The sequence below is a fragment of the Humulus lupulus genome, chromosome 8 (assembly GCF_963169125.1).
Source record: "Humulus lupulus chromosome 8, drHumLupu1.1, whole genome shotgun sequence".
In the NCBI taxonomy this organism is placed as follows: Eukaryota; Viridiplantae; Streptophyta; class Magnoliopsida; order Rosales; family Cannabaceae; genus Humulus; species Humulus lupulus.
In genome coordinates this window covers 75,144,258-75,160,343 of record NC_084800.1, presented here as the reverse complement: position 1 = coordinate 75,160,343, position 16,086 = coordinate 75,144,258, and the positions used below count along the sequence as shown (strand labels likewise).

The 16,086-nt window shown below is 37.7% G+C and overlaps 2 protein-coding genes across 3 annotated transcripts; both read left to right on the top strand.

The window, feature by feature from the left end:
• Positions 1–6,272: 6,272 nt before the first annotated feature.
• LOC133793891 (uncharacterized) lies at positions 6,273–7,364 on the top strand. 2 transcript variants are annotated; one of them, XM_062231133.1, is made up of 2 exons: positions 6,273–6,429; positions 6,561–7,364. In XM_062231133.1, the coding sequence occupies exon 2, from the start codon at positions 6,581–6,583 to the stop codon at positions 7,091–7,093; it is 513 nt and encodes a 170-aa protein (XP_062087117.1). In that variant the 5' UTR covers positions 6,273–6,429; positions 6,561–6,580; the 3' UTR covers positions 7,094–7,364. The 2 variants fall into 2 exon arrangements, with proteins under 2 accessions (XP_062087117.1, XP_062087116.1); XM_062231132.1 differs by having other exon boundaries at positions 6,406–6,451.
• A 6,206-nt stretch (positions 7,365–13,570) lies between these two features.
• Positions 13,571–14,758, top strand: LOC133795642 (protein FAR1-RELATED SEQUENCE 1-like). The gene has a single exon (XM_062233095.1). The coding sequence runs from the start codon at positions 13,571–13,573 to the stop codon at positions 14,756–14,758; it is 1,188 nt and encodes a 395-aa protein (XP_062089079.1).
• Positions 14,759–16,086: the final 1,328 nt, after the last annotated feature.

Genomic DNA, 16,086 nt, shown 5'->3' with positions numbered 1-16,086 from the left:
TCAGGTGGTGCTCTGTTTTTCTCTTTAGTTTTGCAGTTTTTGATTTCTTGATGGAAGTGTGGATTTGAAGAGGTTTTGATTGATGATAAGTTTGGGTTTTGATGAGGGTGAGTTATGGGTGATGTTTGGAGGTTTAAATGAGTGTTTGGAAGAGGTTTTGGGTTGGTTTGAGGGGCTGGTTTGAGAGGAAAAATACAGGGGAAAATTTCTGGTGCGTGCAGCCTTTATGGCTGGTCTGGGCTGGGCGCCGCGCCGCGGCTGTGTTGCGCTGCGGCCCTTGGCGTCTGGCAGGGGAGGGTCGCGGCCCTTAAGGTCATTTTAGCCAAAATGGGGTTTTTAGCTTGGGGATTCAAACCTTAGGCCTCGCGGTTGAACCTAGTACCTGGTTGGGTAGTGTTTGATGTCTCGGAGGCTAGGTTTTGGTTTGGGAACCCTCTGTTATCATTTTTATTGATGAATCCTATATTTTGGTTATGACCAGGTGACCGTCGAGGAATTTAAAGATTGATCGTTCTCAGGGGTCGTTCATATAATAATTCTCACTTGAACCAGAGGTAAGAAAACAGTGTATGAATACAGCTGCACCCTGTATGGATATATGACATGCATGGTTTGATATTGAGGCATGTTGGTTGATATATGTGGACATGGATTGCATATTAAATGCTAGTGAACGCTGATTACTTGTTTATGACACTGACTAGTCAGGGACCAACCCTAAGGTCAAGAAACACACATTGAATGGCTCTGTGGCATTAATGTGGGACCGACTCTAAGGTCAAAGAACTTATAAGGGCTTGCCTGGTCTAAGACCAGATGTACTTAGCCAAGGTATATGACCCCGGTGACCGTTTGTCACATGGCTAGGGGACGTTGTCCGCAGTTACGACTCTAGAGTCGGGAGGAAGGTTATGTTGGTGACCAATCACCATGCACCTAACCTGGTTAAACTTATGAAAGAACTACTTATGAGTTAAGCCCTGGTGACCTTATCGTCACATGGCTAAAGGGAGTTGTACCCATTATTGTGACTTTTGGCTATTGTCACCCATCTGCTTGATCTGTTGATCCTGAACGGTTATCATGACTATTGTTGATATTATATCATGCTTTATTGTGCTTTCTTGCCGGGCCTTGGCTCATGGTTTCTACGTGGTGCAGGTAAAGGGAAAGAGAAGCTCATCCAGCCCTGAGTGGAGAGCTTGGGCGATGTTGTGTACATACGGGGCCGCTTGACCACCACGGTCAGGGAGTTCTCAGAGGGACTAGGGGATTACCCTATTTTTGCCGCTTAGGTCGGCAAGGATTGTAAATTTGAAACTGTAGCGACCCTTTTGTGTTATGAACAGATTGTAAACATTTTGAAAGGCTCATGAGCAGTTTATTTACTTAATGAAGTATATCCTTTCCTTTTTATTGGTTTTTCACCTTATCCTAATAATAACACTTAGATCACGTTTTTAACCAAAGGACTCGGGTAGCGGGTCAAATTTTCGGTTCACTGTAACTGTTCTGGGGTAACCAGGGCGTTACATTGTTCCCCACAAAACCCCCCAGGTGTTTTCATATATGTGAGAAAGAGAAAATATAACTTCCTTTTGTTAATCTTTAACTTGAACTGATCACCTCATCATCCCAATCCTCAAAGGCCATGTAGCAAGTTATTAGAGATGGTCATTGCAAAATATATAAGTACTCTCATTGTCCAACCGTAGTTGGAATTGTTAAAGTACATAGTAACTACATTACCATCATCGTCATTCACTGGTTTTACAGAGTAAAGACAGATACTAAGGCCATAATCGTTACGTGCTAACTAATGATGACCCAATGTTCAAAATGAGGACATCCATAAGATTAAACAAAAGAAACATTACTTGGCAATGGCACTGCATATTCAGAAAATTAATTTAACATAAGTTGTCCAACTCTGCCAGGCACATATCCATGACCCGAACACTCTCCTCCATTTTCTGCACGGCCGCCTTTGTCACACCCTCTTGGCTTGTTTTTTTCACACCTTCTTCTGCCTCCTTCAGAGCTGTCTTGAACCTCCCTAAGACATCCTCCACATAACTATCAAAGTCCCAACAAATACGTAGTCGTTTTCCCTTGGGATTCCCCTCGGTCAAGGGTGTTTTTTGCCGTGTTTCAAAGGTTGTCATTGTCAAACCCTTCCCCAATTCCTTCTTCTCCACTTTCACGCGAGGAGGCAGCGCGAGAATGACACATTTCCCCCTATCACCACTAGTCTCAGTGTTTGCCACTGTGTTGGAGTCCGTATCGGAAACAACTTCGCTTGTTCCCTTGACAGTGTCATCGATGGAGGTGGCCATTCCAAACTTAGGTCGTGAGAAGTGGGTTGGCAGAGTGTATGTTATTAAGTTCACTGTTCGTTAAGCTTCTTGCTGTGATCTCAAAATATGGATGGGCAATCCCGCCCATGTATATATAGTCCAAAAATCATCTACCACTTACAATATACCAATATCAGGAAAGTGTATTGTAGTACGGGTAACTGACGAGTTAAATTTTTTTTACAAATAATATATGATCCATGTACACCCTGTAATATAAATATTTATTTTCATCTATTTTTTTGTATTTACATGTAAGTAAATACTATTAGATGAAATTGTTATTAGTGATTTTGCTTACGAATTAACGACAATGTTTTATTTTGGTAATTTGGCCCGTTCATGGTATATTTGTATATTTGGGTGCATGATTGTGATTAATTGTTGAGGCCACGTTATAATGTGGATTTGTTCGAGCTATTCGGCATGGGACGATCTCTGAATATAAACTATCGGTTTGGTCATAAAAAGTTTAACCTCGGGGCTCGGGGTGAGTCAACATGATTTCGGTGATTAGAGCGTTACCGAGAATTAAAGGGTCACGGGATAAGAATAATTGGTATTTGAGAATAGCGGGAATTGGAGAGCGTTAATTATGATTAACGAGATAGGTTGAAGAGGGCGATTTTACCCTCGGGAGACGTTAGAAGCTTTTAAATGGCTGTATGCCCTAAATATCCACGAGTTATTAGCAAGCTGGAAAATGGCCTAATTCAGTCCGCCACGTGTAAACCGTCCACCCAGAGCTGCTGTTGTGAGTGTCCACCTCTTTAACCCGAGTTAATAAAAGAGTTGGCAGCATACTCGAAGGCAACGGGTCAGCAGTATGGATATCACGAGCTGACACCACAACAAGCTCAAGGTGCAGCGTAGATCTGGCATCCCCGACTATTTGTGAAGTCAACCACGCAATGTAAACGTGCGCATATCATACATCACGTGTCTATTCCATTCCGGAATTCTCGGACACCCAGCATAAACGTACGTGTTCAGGCACCCCACGACTGGTTTGGCCCATGCGGCCCATTGTCTCCCCTTACCTATTAATTAGGGTTAGGGTTCGTTACCACGTGCAAAAAAAAATACACTCATCATAAGCATACTGTTGACCCTGATTTTGGTCAACTGACACGGAGTCAAAAATGCTTGATGTGGACAGATATGTCAGAATTAATATAATGACAAAAACAATAAAGCACACAAGAATTTATAGTGGTTCGGCCCCAGAAACTGGTAATAACCTACGTCCACTTGAGTTATTATTGATATAGGATTCAAAGGAGTGATCAAAGAATTAGGGTTCTATGAGTTTCACCAACCTCTGAATAATAAACAATATATCGTAATGTATTAGCTCTAATCCTCTCGTAAATCTATACTCTCAAGTAATCAAAAAGTCAAAAAGTCCCATCCTTGAACTATCTTTCTCTATTTATAGGCTCACAGAGGATTACATTAATTAGTTACAGATATTCTCTCCTAATTAATTAGTTACAGATATTAATTAGTTACAGATATTCTCTCCTAATTAATCGGATCATCAGGAATTATTGGAGACAATCTCGGGATTGACTAAGATCTTTACAAAATTATCTTGAAATATGCGGAGTGTACGACCAGGCTAGTCGTAAGAAAAACTCAACTGTTATGCATGCAATATCTATCTGGTCGAAACTCTAACAGAACTTTGCCAGGTGTCAGCCACGTGTTCAGAAATCTCCTGCCATGTCATCCGTGTCTGTTTTTTGGATAACACATACGAACATCCCAAAACCTAAACTCAATCTCTAACCTAAATCAAAACCCAATCATTGGTTTAAAAGTTTGGAAAAAACTAAAACCACATCTGAGATTTACCAAGAAACAGAGCAATATCTTACCTTCAAGAAGAGTCGCGACCTTTATATTTTCCCACTTCAACCCCAGATTCAGACCTCCATATTTTGAGCATCCCTTCTTCAGAATTCAGCTAAACCCCGAAGTGGTAAAGAGAGAGAAGACCAAGAAGTTCAAAATGTGTTAATCTTTATGAGTAAACAGCTTAATTGCCCCGGGAGGATCGCCTCGTGCTGGATAACCCAAATACATCGACATAATGATGTGGTCACAATCATATATCATACATACATTCAAATATGTCATCAACGGGCCAAAATTATGAAAATGCCCTGCTAATAAGATATGGGCCCACATTCATGTTTAATGCACCTAAACATGCCAACATAGTTACATTATAATATAACTCACATGAGTTTGTGGCATTCTTATACGGTAACATAGATCTATGGGTCAGGTCTTAGGTTAACAACCCAAAAATTTAGAAGCTTCATATCCACATAACATGTAACAAAATCATCAGGGCAGAAGATAATCGACACTCATGGAGAAAAGGTGAGATTTAAACTCGCTATTGTAACGCCCTAAACTCCAGGTATTGGATATAGGAGTACATTTTAAACAGTGTTAAACTCGCTAACCGAGTCATTTCACCATGATCGTGTAACTAAGTATGATCAGAAGCGTAGAGATTAAAAATTTTGGTTAAGATATAACGTTTCACTTTAACATGTACTGTACACATTGAGAACCAAAAAATACAATTTAAAGGTTCATTACACGATCCTCGCTTGAATCCTAGTCCTATAACTCAAGTTTCCTTAGAAAATGCGATCGGGAGACGAAAATTGAACTTAGAGGGATAGAGATTGGTATGAACGTTCTTTTTATTTCTTAACAGGTTAATTGAAGCTTAAGTAGCCTCGAAAAAATCCTAATGCTCGGGATCCCGAAAACGTCCCCGAGGGCAACATAGTCAAAACTTACAAAATTTCCCCACTGACCAAACTAACTCCCAATTTATCACCAAATATTTATTCCCATTACCCAATAACCCAACAATGCTGTAAATACCCCCTGACTCACTCCGAGTCAATCATAAATCCAGTTGTGACTTTTCCACTAGCTTACCTTCTAGGATCGTCTCGCGCTGAGTAACCCTAGCATAACCAAATAATAATAAAGCACCACACACATATATCACATATATGTCAGATATGCCCGAACGGGCCACAATATGAAAATCCCCCAATTAATGAGAAATGGGTTGACATGGATATTTAATACACATAAACATGCATATTATCATTAAATAGCACAATAAATCAGTTGTGGCCCTTCCGACCTCCTAATAAAGGTCATAAGTCTTATCACGAAATTTAGGGCATTACAATTATGTTTTTTAAAATTTGCCCACCAAGAACCACGTAAAACCTTTGTTATTTTTCCATTATTTTCTTTAAACGCTCGGATTATGTTGATAGTGAAAAAGGTAGTCAACACTTTTATTTTTTTATGGTTTTATTTTTTCATCCACTTCAATATTATAAGAATATATTTATTGTAATGGTACCTTAAATTTGAAAGAGAGTTTACTAGGGTGTATCCAATTTTTTAATAATATATAACATATAAACAAAAAATATTATTGTTGCTTATCATTATTAATCGCTTAAGTTAAAACATTTCGTTTGTACAAGAAAGGAAACTAAATTGAATTAAATTAAGCTTTAACAAAAATAAATTGTAATTTGATAATCATAAATTTAATCATCACAGTAAAAATGGCGTAAACACTATCACCAAAAAAAAAAAATGGTGGATTATATAAAATAATTGAGCGGTAATTCGAAAGTAAAAAGTTAAAATAGAAAACGTATAAGGCCAAAAAATTGGAAGGTAAAAGAAAGGGCGGTAATGGAAAATGTGTGCCATTTCAGAAAAAAAAAACACTACTGATTTAACCAAAAATTTGAAATATCACCTTTATTAGTGGTCGGGTTGGCTGGTACTTAGTTCAGTGAGGGTCGTGGGTAATAAGAAGTATTGGTGAACAATCAAATGATCTATTTGGACGCGTGGCATGTGCTGGGCCCGTGTGGAGGGAAATGAATCAAATGGATGAGTATGTAATAACCATACACTCCGCAGTGACTACTTAAAAGGATGTTAGGATTTAAATTTATTGCATGTTCAACTACTTGTTAGGAACAATAGCTCAAGTGCCCTGCATAAGGTGGGAACTCTGCATTGCTGAAGTAGTTTCCTGGCATTATTTTCTGGCAAAAATATTTCTTTAATTTAGTGGGAAGTTTTGCCTTATTAACATATTTTAATTACTTTGATTTGTAATCTATTTCCCACCAGGTTAAGTCCTGTTGTACTCTATGTCTACGTACCCCTTTTTCGTTGTGTACGTGGGGAGGCGCCCTGGAGTGTATACAACATGGGGAGTTACCCATGCTCAAATTTTCGACTTCCCCGGTGGCCGATTCGAAGGGTTTAACAGTTTGACGGAGGCATTGGAGGCTTTTCGCCAGTTTAGAAGAGATAACGGAGGCCACCCCAACATTGGCAGTGAGGAGTTTGAGATCGATCTAGAAAGTGGCATTCGATCTAGAGTTGTAGGAAGAACCATTGATGAGGAGGATGTGGCCAATGCATACCGAATGGGGATGCTAATGGGAGTGCTCCGTGCGGAGTCCCATCGTTATGATCGCCTCCGGGAAAGGTTTAGGGCAGAGCTCGCTGCATCCGACAGTCCGGGACCATCAAACACAGGCAACGATGTCGGGGAAGGCAGTTCTCATCGAACTGGAGTGACATCACCCAGTGGGGGAGAGGAGCAAATAGGGGAAGGGGAGAGAAAGGACCCTAGTGACAATGGTGGAGATGATTAGAGGTCATTGGAGAAGTGGTACTCGGTGGCAGGCATGGATAGTTTGCCTAAGTTTTAGTTAACATTAATTATGGGTGGATTAGTGTATTGTTATAGTGGGTTTGTAAAACAAAGGATTTCATTCAAATGGTTTTTTATTTTTAATTTTAAGAATGACTGCATCTTGTTTGCTATGTATTTCTGGATGTTTCAATTAAGGGGGTATTATTTAAAGAAGGTACTAGAGGGGTTATATATGAATTGACTTGGGGTCGATCTACTTGAAATGGTCATATCGAGGACGTAGTACATAATCTCACACCGAACAGTAAATTATGATTAGAAAACAAATAAATTAATTCACCGTGGTGTTCTACAAAAATCATAAACACGAAATAATGGTCCAAGAAAACAGAGTACAGTAAGCGTTTGAAGAATAAGTACGAAAGTGTATTATATTTAAAATTTTCGTATTTCCTCGTCGGTCAGAAAAATTAAATACAGTTTTAAATTTATCTTCAACATGGAACATGGAAGAGAACACTAGGAGAATTTAAATAATGTGTAACATTATGATTAACTTTAATCATGCCATGTCTCATTTGTATGGTGATCCTCATTATCATAATAAGTGGAATATACAAGCCCACTGACATTCATAAATTTCTGAAATACTTCAATTAAGAGGTTGGGCATACGAGGAGAACTATTTGGGCATATGCATAAAAAATAATGCGACTGATTTCATTAAGTGAAGAGTGAACTTAATTACAAGTATAAATAAGGAAGCATTCGGTGAACTACTTGCGTGAGTTGTGGAGGTCATAAAATTTTTTATTTCAAAATAGACAGCTTGGAGTGCTGCATTGACGTTTCCAGCATGAACAACTTCACAAACAGAGGTGGAGATGGCAGTAGTGGAGGTCATTCATCTCCATTGGAGTTTGCGAACGACGTTGGACGCACTGGAGGTGTCTCTGTCCGGCGACGGCTGGTCCCAATGCTGGAGTTACAACAAAAAGAAGAACAATCCGAAGAGGGTCCGGAGGAGGTGCCTGAGAACCCCATTACGAAGAAGCTTGGTGATGCACTAACTTTGCTGGAGAGCTTGGTGGACCAAGTAGACCAGGTGTGCGATATTTTGCTGGAGGCCCAACGAGAAGCAAGAAAACACAACGATGCAAGCAGCGGAAGTCACCGGAAGCGGCAGAAGTAAAACGGTCTTTTAGACAACGTGCAAGAAGAACAATATGAGGCAACTGATGTGATAGACGAACTGTTTATCTTTTAAGTTCATGTGGTAGTAGTGGGTATTTCACTTGTTTTATAAGATTAATCAACACATCATTAAGCAGTGTGTGTGATATGTTTAATGTTATTTAGAAAGTTCATAGTTAATGAACATGAGGTTTAGCTCTTACAATGAGCGTATGCACTTACTATTTCATAAATAGAATATTACTCCTCTGTGTCGTCATTTTCAGGTGACCTGTAGTAGTCAGGATGGATGTGTATGTTGTGTTTGTAGCCACCGTTGAATCTTACTTATCTTCATGTATGCATATATGAATCAGATACTTTCTTGAATGAATGGGTCTACTGTCCTTGTGATCGAGTTTTAAGTTCATTTAAGAAAAAAATGGTGGATTCCATAAACTGGGTGGGTACTTGAAATGACAAAAGAAGAAATAATATTTAACTATCAACGATTTCTTAAAAATAAATTAGTAATTTAATGCACTGTGTTGAATGAAATATTGGAGTAGTGAATTATTTGTTGGTTATGAAGGAAATTTAATAATAAAATGAAAGTAAAAAGCGTAAAAGACTTATTATTACTTTGATTCCATTAAGTCACATGAATTCTTTAGTGACACGTGTAGATTTCACACCATGACAAGTTTTTATTTCATGCTTACCAATAATAATGTGTCATATATCTATTTCTTTGTTGTTACTAACTCTTTAATATCTAAAAATATGTTGTCTGATTGTGGTTGCAATTTTTAAAATTGTATGTTTCATAAATTTTAAATGGTCTCACACATTTACTTTTGATTAGAATAAAAAATGAAAAATGACGACACTATACATGTTGAGATGTTACAGCTGAAGTTTTAAATTATTGCAACTTGTTGAATAATATTTTATTCATTTAAAGTAATGATTATAATTCATTAAAAGTGTACGTGTTTAAATAAGACTTTATATTGGCCAAACTAATAAATCTAAAACTGTGTACCGAGTAGCAATATGATTCAGTTGTACACGTCTAAGAAGGTCAGCTATACACGTTTGGAGTGATGCTTCAGTTGCTGAAAAGGTGTCAGGTCAAAGTACAAAAGCAAACTATTTCTATTGTGAATTAAATTAAACGTACAATTTCTCATAAAGATAAAGATACGTGTTCGACAGCTTGAAGTGATCACAATATCGGGGCTCGATTGTACTCCCCCATGTGAACATAATTTCAAAAGGTACAACATTTCTTAAACCATTGGACCAAAGAGTGGCACGTAGACAACGCTGACACTCTTTAGACGTGATATACCTCTGTATAGGAATGATGGGTTCTTATTGTATGGCAATTAACACTAGGTGTTTTTATCTTGTTTAGAGAGGTAAGTTGTTTGTGAAAGGAGTGATGTATATATGAAAGAGTAGTCGAGGTAGGTTGTTTGTGAAAGGAGTGATGTATATATGAAAGAGTAGTCGACCAAGGAGGAGGTGGTCTTATAAAAGTTATTTGAATCCTTCCATTGAAATAGTCACCAAGCTGTAGGAACTAAAGCACCGTAAATAACAGGTACTTAGTTGACGCATTTTCTTTTTAATCGTTTATATTTTTTTAAATATATTTTTTGGTAATGTACATGGTTATGCTACTTAGTTGACGCATTTGAATTAAAATAGTAATTTTGGTAAAAATGGTAAACCTTAATGACAATGTTGGTGTATTAGTTTATTTGTTTTTTTTTTAGAAAAACATTAATATTGATAGTTAGTTTGGATTTATCCAAAGATGGTAGTAGAATGTTGCGAATTATGTCATTTGGGGTTTTAAAATAGGTGAGGCCCATCATACAGTTGGGCTAGGAGGCTAAGGATGAACGTGTAAGTATAGTCATGGGTAAAATATGGGCCTCCGAAATTGATTTGGTGATTTCAGATATTTATAAGTCAGTTTATGAAATGAAATATGTTGCATGTGTCACTATTGATTATATTTCCTTGACGACCAGGGACAACAGTGACATGGAGGGAGTCAATGCTGAGGGTGATTTCGATGAAATATTTGATTATAATGACGACGCTGAAATGGGAGATCATTGTCGCCATACTAGTGCTACACAACAAACTGCAGAGGCAAATGTACAAGGGGATGTTAGCTTGCATTTGGAAATGGATGAGGCAAATGTTTTAGAAAAGTATGGAATTAATGGAGACCCATTCAAGTTGAGTAAGAGTAGCCTTATAGGCCACGTATTTGACTCTTTGGATTCCGCCGAAGAATTTATATATGATTACGCTAAGGTTGTGGGATTTAGCCTTCGCAAAAGGTACATGAGGAAGAATTCTTGTGGAGAGATTCGGGAAAGAGAGTGGGTTTGCTCACGACAAGGAACTAGGTCAAACAGTCATTTGACAAGGGAAAATAGGAAAAGGAGGCCCAATGCTCTAACTCGAGTGTGTTGCAAGATGGCTTTCTGAGTTAATCTTGTTCAGACAACTAGCAAGTGGGTCTGCAAGGAGTTTATTACTGACCATTCCCACCCGTTGAATTTTGAATTGCACAAGCAATTCCTTCGATCAAACCGGGTTGTTTCAGATGGATATACTAACCAAGCGAAGACCTTGAAAGAAGCTGGTGTGCGGACGTGTCACATAATGTCGTACATGGCAAATCAAGTTGGAGGTTACCATAAAATGCCTTTTACAATGAAGGACCTTTACAATCGAATGTCAGCTATAATGACCCAACTATTCTAGACTCTTGGACCATTAACGAAACTATACATACAAATTCTTACTAAAACTTATATTTGCGAAAATACCATAATTTTATTAGAAAACTTATAGAAATAAGAGTTACTTACATAAATACCAAAAAGGATATGGGATCCCATTGTTTGAAAAACAAAACATAACATGATTTATAAAATAAAAGGATTACATAGTAAGTGCGGAAAATACATATAAAGACCATAAACAAATGACTACATCCTCGAAATCGAACTCTCGACTCCTTGACTCCATTCATCATCGATACACAATCTCCAAGCATCCACGAACCTTACTGCCACTAATAGCTATTTTCCTGCACATATAAACAAAAAGAAATGAGCCTAATGCCCAGCAAGGGAAAATCTAACACATAGTTCATATACATAATTTCATAAGAAGCATAAGAACATAACACTACATAACATAACACTTATATCATACACTTACTATAATGGCCATTATTACTTGGGGTCCCATAGACTAAACAAGTCATATGCCCATGAGATTAGTGGGGTCCTACTAGCTAAGTAGGTCATATGCATATAATCTATTTGGGGTCTTGTTAGTCATATGGGTCATATGCCCAAGCCTACAAACATACATATCATAACACTTATCATAACATAAGATAACATATAAAACATATAACATATGCATTTCTATCCTATTTTCCTTACCAAAGTTACCGGGATATGTGGACAGCGTTGGGACTTTGGAACACTCCTAATAACCATTATGAAAAAGAGTGAGTCTAATGAAGAAAAAGAGATGAAAAGGAATGGGAAGACTAAACCATTGAGAAACATACTTACCGAAACTTATGTGTTCAAGAACTTAGATTTCCTAACCAAAATAAGAATGAGGTTAGAAGACTGAGTAGAAGGCTATGAGAAAGAAAATAACATAAAACCAATGATCTAGAGTTTTGGGTTACCTTAAAGACTTGTAAGACCAATCTACACCACAAACTGAAATACTATAGAACCTTACTTCCCAAAGTGTTTGATAAGCTTATGGTGATCAAGCTTATGATTCCCCAACCCAGGTGTTTACACTCTCACACTCACTTAGCACTTGCAGCCTCTGAACTTAGAGCAAAAGATGAATAATGTCTGGGTACTAGGTCCTATTTATAGAGTTTAGGAATGAAATGATCTTGATTTTACTTGAATAAAAATAATAGCTTTTTAGGTGAAAACAATTTGAATAATCGTTCAGCAGAGGCAGAAGACTCGTTCAAAAAGATGTTGGACTTATTAAGAGGTTGAATGGCTGAATGGAAAAAGAATTCAAAAACTTTCAAAACATACTGAAGGAGGCGATATATCGCCCCCTGTAGGCGATATATCGCCTGGGCCAGTATGCCCGAGGCAATCGTGCATCGTCTCGTGTTTTCCGTATCTACGTGCTGCGATATATCGCCCCCTATAGCTGCGATACATCGGCACACGCTGATTAATTAAACACGAAATTACACATTTTTAGCAAAGTTTGAATGGAGTAAACAGCCTTGACTAAGCCCTCAACGTATTCAAAGCTGCTGACTGACCTTATAGCATTCAAACTTTACCCCTTATTAAATTAAATCCTCAAAATACTTAATCCTTAATCACCCATTCATAACATGTGCTTAAAGTCCTATTGGTCCTTATCTAAACCTTATAGTATAATAAATATTATCCTTAATATCAGTCATATAATCAAACCTTAGGTTAACATTAATATTCTTAAACTATAGGTTAAACTTAGAAAATCTACAAGTACTACTATGAGTGTCCAAATAATTCCCGGTCTGAACCAAAAATCCACAGTCATAAAGATAATACTATAAATACTATAATACTACTATCTAACTAGCTAAGTAAAGTTCTTGGACTCTACATCAGCTGTGTCAACAGTCGACTTTGCTGCATCAGATGCCGGTCGAGCGTTGGGGTACTTAGAACATAAAGCGGATATGGACCCTAATTTCTTTGGAACTTTTTCATATGATAATTCAAATCAACTTCTGAACTTATTTTGGGGTGGGAAAGCTCGTTTAGATTACGAGACATATGGACACTCAGTTGCCTTTTGACTCGACTTATAAAACAAATAGCTACGGTAAGCCCTTGTTGATATGGATAGGAGTCAATAACCACTTCAAAACATGTCCATTTGGCTATGCAATCCTTGATAATGAGTCGACAAGTTGTTATATGTGGGCAATAAAGGCATTCCTCGAATGCATGAATGGGGTGGCACCAAAAACTGTGGTCACAGATGGTGATCTTGCAATGGAAGCATCCATCGAAGCGCTGATGCCGAATGCAGTACACCGTCTTTGTTATTGGCATTTACACAACAAATCTATTTTGAAGGGTAAGGACTGTACGTTTGCGGAAAGGCTTAGTGACTTATGTTTCACGTACTATGAGGTGGAGGTGTTTGACCACAAACTGAATGAACTAATAACAGACCACGAACTAGATGGCACCGACTATGCAACAAAACTATGGGCAACAAAACACAAGTGGGGGGAGACTTTCCTCAAGGGAATTTTTTTTTTTGTGGGTTGACCACCACACAGCATAACGAAGGTATTAATGCAGTGTTGAAGAGGAAAGTGAATGAAAATATGAAGTTGTACGACTTTGTTCGAACCATTGACATGGCTACTTCATGGGTTCGACATGGACATCTAAAAGGAGATTATCAGTGTTTACACACGAATCCTGTTTTGGGAGTGACAAATTTGCCTAAAATAGAAGCAGAGTTATCTAAAATCTATACAAGGAACATGTTTTACAAAGTTAGACAACAAATGTCCCGGGAAGGTGATGACCGAGTTAGTAGTTTGGAAAACGACGAGGAGGGGACTATTATGGAACTGCAGAAGTATGGAGACAATAGGTATAGGAGATTCGTGTATGTGACAGTTGGGTGTGATTTTTATGTTTGTGAGTGCCAACACTTCATTTCATTTGGCATACCATGTCGTCATATATTCGCAACCATCAAACGCCTTAATGTAATTGAGATGCCAAAGTCACTTATATTGACCCAGTGGACACTAGAAGCTGGGCTGAGTACTACGCAGCCAGAGCCCACCAATTACCCCGATAAGGAGTCTGAGGTTACGAGAAGATTTGGTGAACTTAGTAGTATTTTAAATGAAGTAGCGTACCTCAGAAGTCAAAGTCAGGCAGCGTATAGAGAAGCTACCCTTCAAATTCAGAGGATTTGTGTTGGACTGAAGGAATCATTGCACATAGGAGGAGACATAGGGAAGAGCAAGTTGCCGCTGAGGAGGCATTCAGAATTTAAGGTGGCCAATCCAGACTTCACCAAGACAAAGGGAACAGGGAGGATGGCCGGGTCTAGAGCAGGTGTTGGGCGGAAGTGCAGTGTCTGCAAAAAATTAGGCCACAACAAGTTGACATGTCCAAGCAAAGTCAAGAAAACAGAGAAAGCAGGGGATCATGAGGATTCAGCATATGATGATGAACAATCACAATTGGAGGGAGAAGAAGATGTGAATTGGACAGCAGAAACCACCATGGATATGGAACGTAATGAGAGGGATGGAACACCAGAGTTGCAGATTGATGGGAATGAGGAAGTAAATGTTGAAATGGAAGAGCATGAAGAGTCTGAGAACATGAGAAAATTTAACTTGTGGGGCAGTATGTGGGCACTTTAAGAACATGATAACTTCACTTTTTTGATGTACCTTGGTTTGAGAATACATTACATTAAGTTGGTTAAGTAGGAAAGTTGTAAAATATGACATGAATGAGGTCTAAATTGTATTAGTAACTGTGATTTAGTAGGCCAGACTTCTTTTACTAAAGAATTATCAATTACATTGTTTCTGGTTTTAGGTAATGGAGTGGAAATTTGTATTAAAAATGAAGGAAGGACAATATAACTTTTAAGCTTTTTTTTAATATTCCATACATGTTTCAAATGGAAATGTCGGAGATGTATAAAAAGACATGATTAATTATAGTGGACATTGGTTATTAAATAACATGACATAGCGGCCGATCCCTCGCTTACTGTGATATGCATTGTCCAGGTGAACATAACAGAGGTCATGAAAGAGTCCCCAGACAACTTTGAAGGCACTTAACAAAGTGAGCCCCCCTACTTGATCTAAATCATATTACATTAAAGATCATCTTGTCTGCCCTTGTAAAGTAATCCTGACTGCTGTGTGGAGAGCTAGTGTGAATAATAATTATCTCACAAGTAAGCCATACCAGTTACTTTGATATCTAGTGGGAATATACAAAAGTTGAAAAAACAACTACAACTATAATTTGATGGATTAATTCTGATATGTTACATATAAATTTGGTGGTGTCCTACTATGAATCTTGTTCAAATACATCTATAGTATCTCTACAATAACATTTTCAGGTATTTAGAGGGAATAATTTAAGGAGCAATTGATGTCCTTAATGTCGAATATATTTAGATTAAGTGGTAATGAAAGTTTTGAAGTTTGTTCGAATAAAACAATGAATGATATGACTTTGTATATATAATTGATATAATAAGGAAGTGATCGACTTTTGGAATTGCTTTATGGATTGTTGATATTGCACTGACGCAGAGTTTGAGAAGTTCATCTAAGGTTTGGGCACTATAACTGAATAACTGAAATAGAAGGGGTGCTGGACAGAGCATGGACACATGTAACACCAATATAGTTGTTAAGTATTGCTCTATCTTCATCGTATATTGGAATTCATGTGTGGCAACATTCAATATGCACTGATCATGCTTTTTATATATAGGTGACCCAATTTTCCAGTTTTCCCTAACAAAGAGTCTAATGATTATGTGTATTATGAAGCATGTTGTTCTTTTTTTTTTTTTTAATTTTAACTAAGCAGATGGGAGTTCAGCGTAATGTTTACTTGAAAAGGAATGAAATAGGAAAAATGCAAAAACTAGGTGGGAAATAACAATGTAAATTAAAGAAAATGAAAGCATTTTGCATTAGAATTGTATTATAAAATT

Bases quoted from the DNA above. Each gene is read 5' to 3' on its own strand.
- LOC133795642 (XM_062233095.1), top strand. From the start codon at position 13,571: ATGGGCAACAAAACACAAGTGGGGGGAGACTTTCCTCAAGGGAATTTT.
- LOC133793891 (XM_062231133.1), top strand. From the start codon at position 6,581: ATGTCTACGTACCCCTTTTTCGTTGTGTACGTGGGGAGGCGCCCTGGA.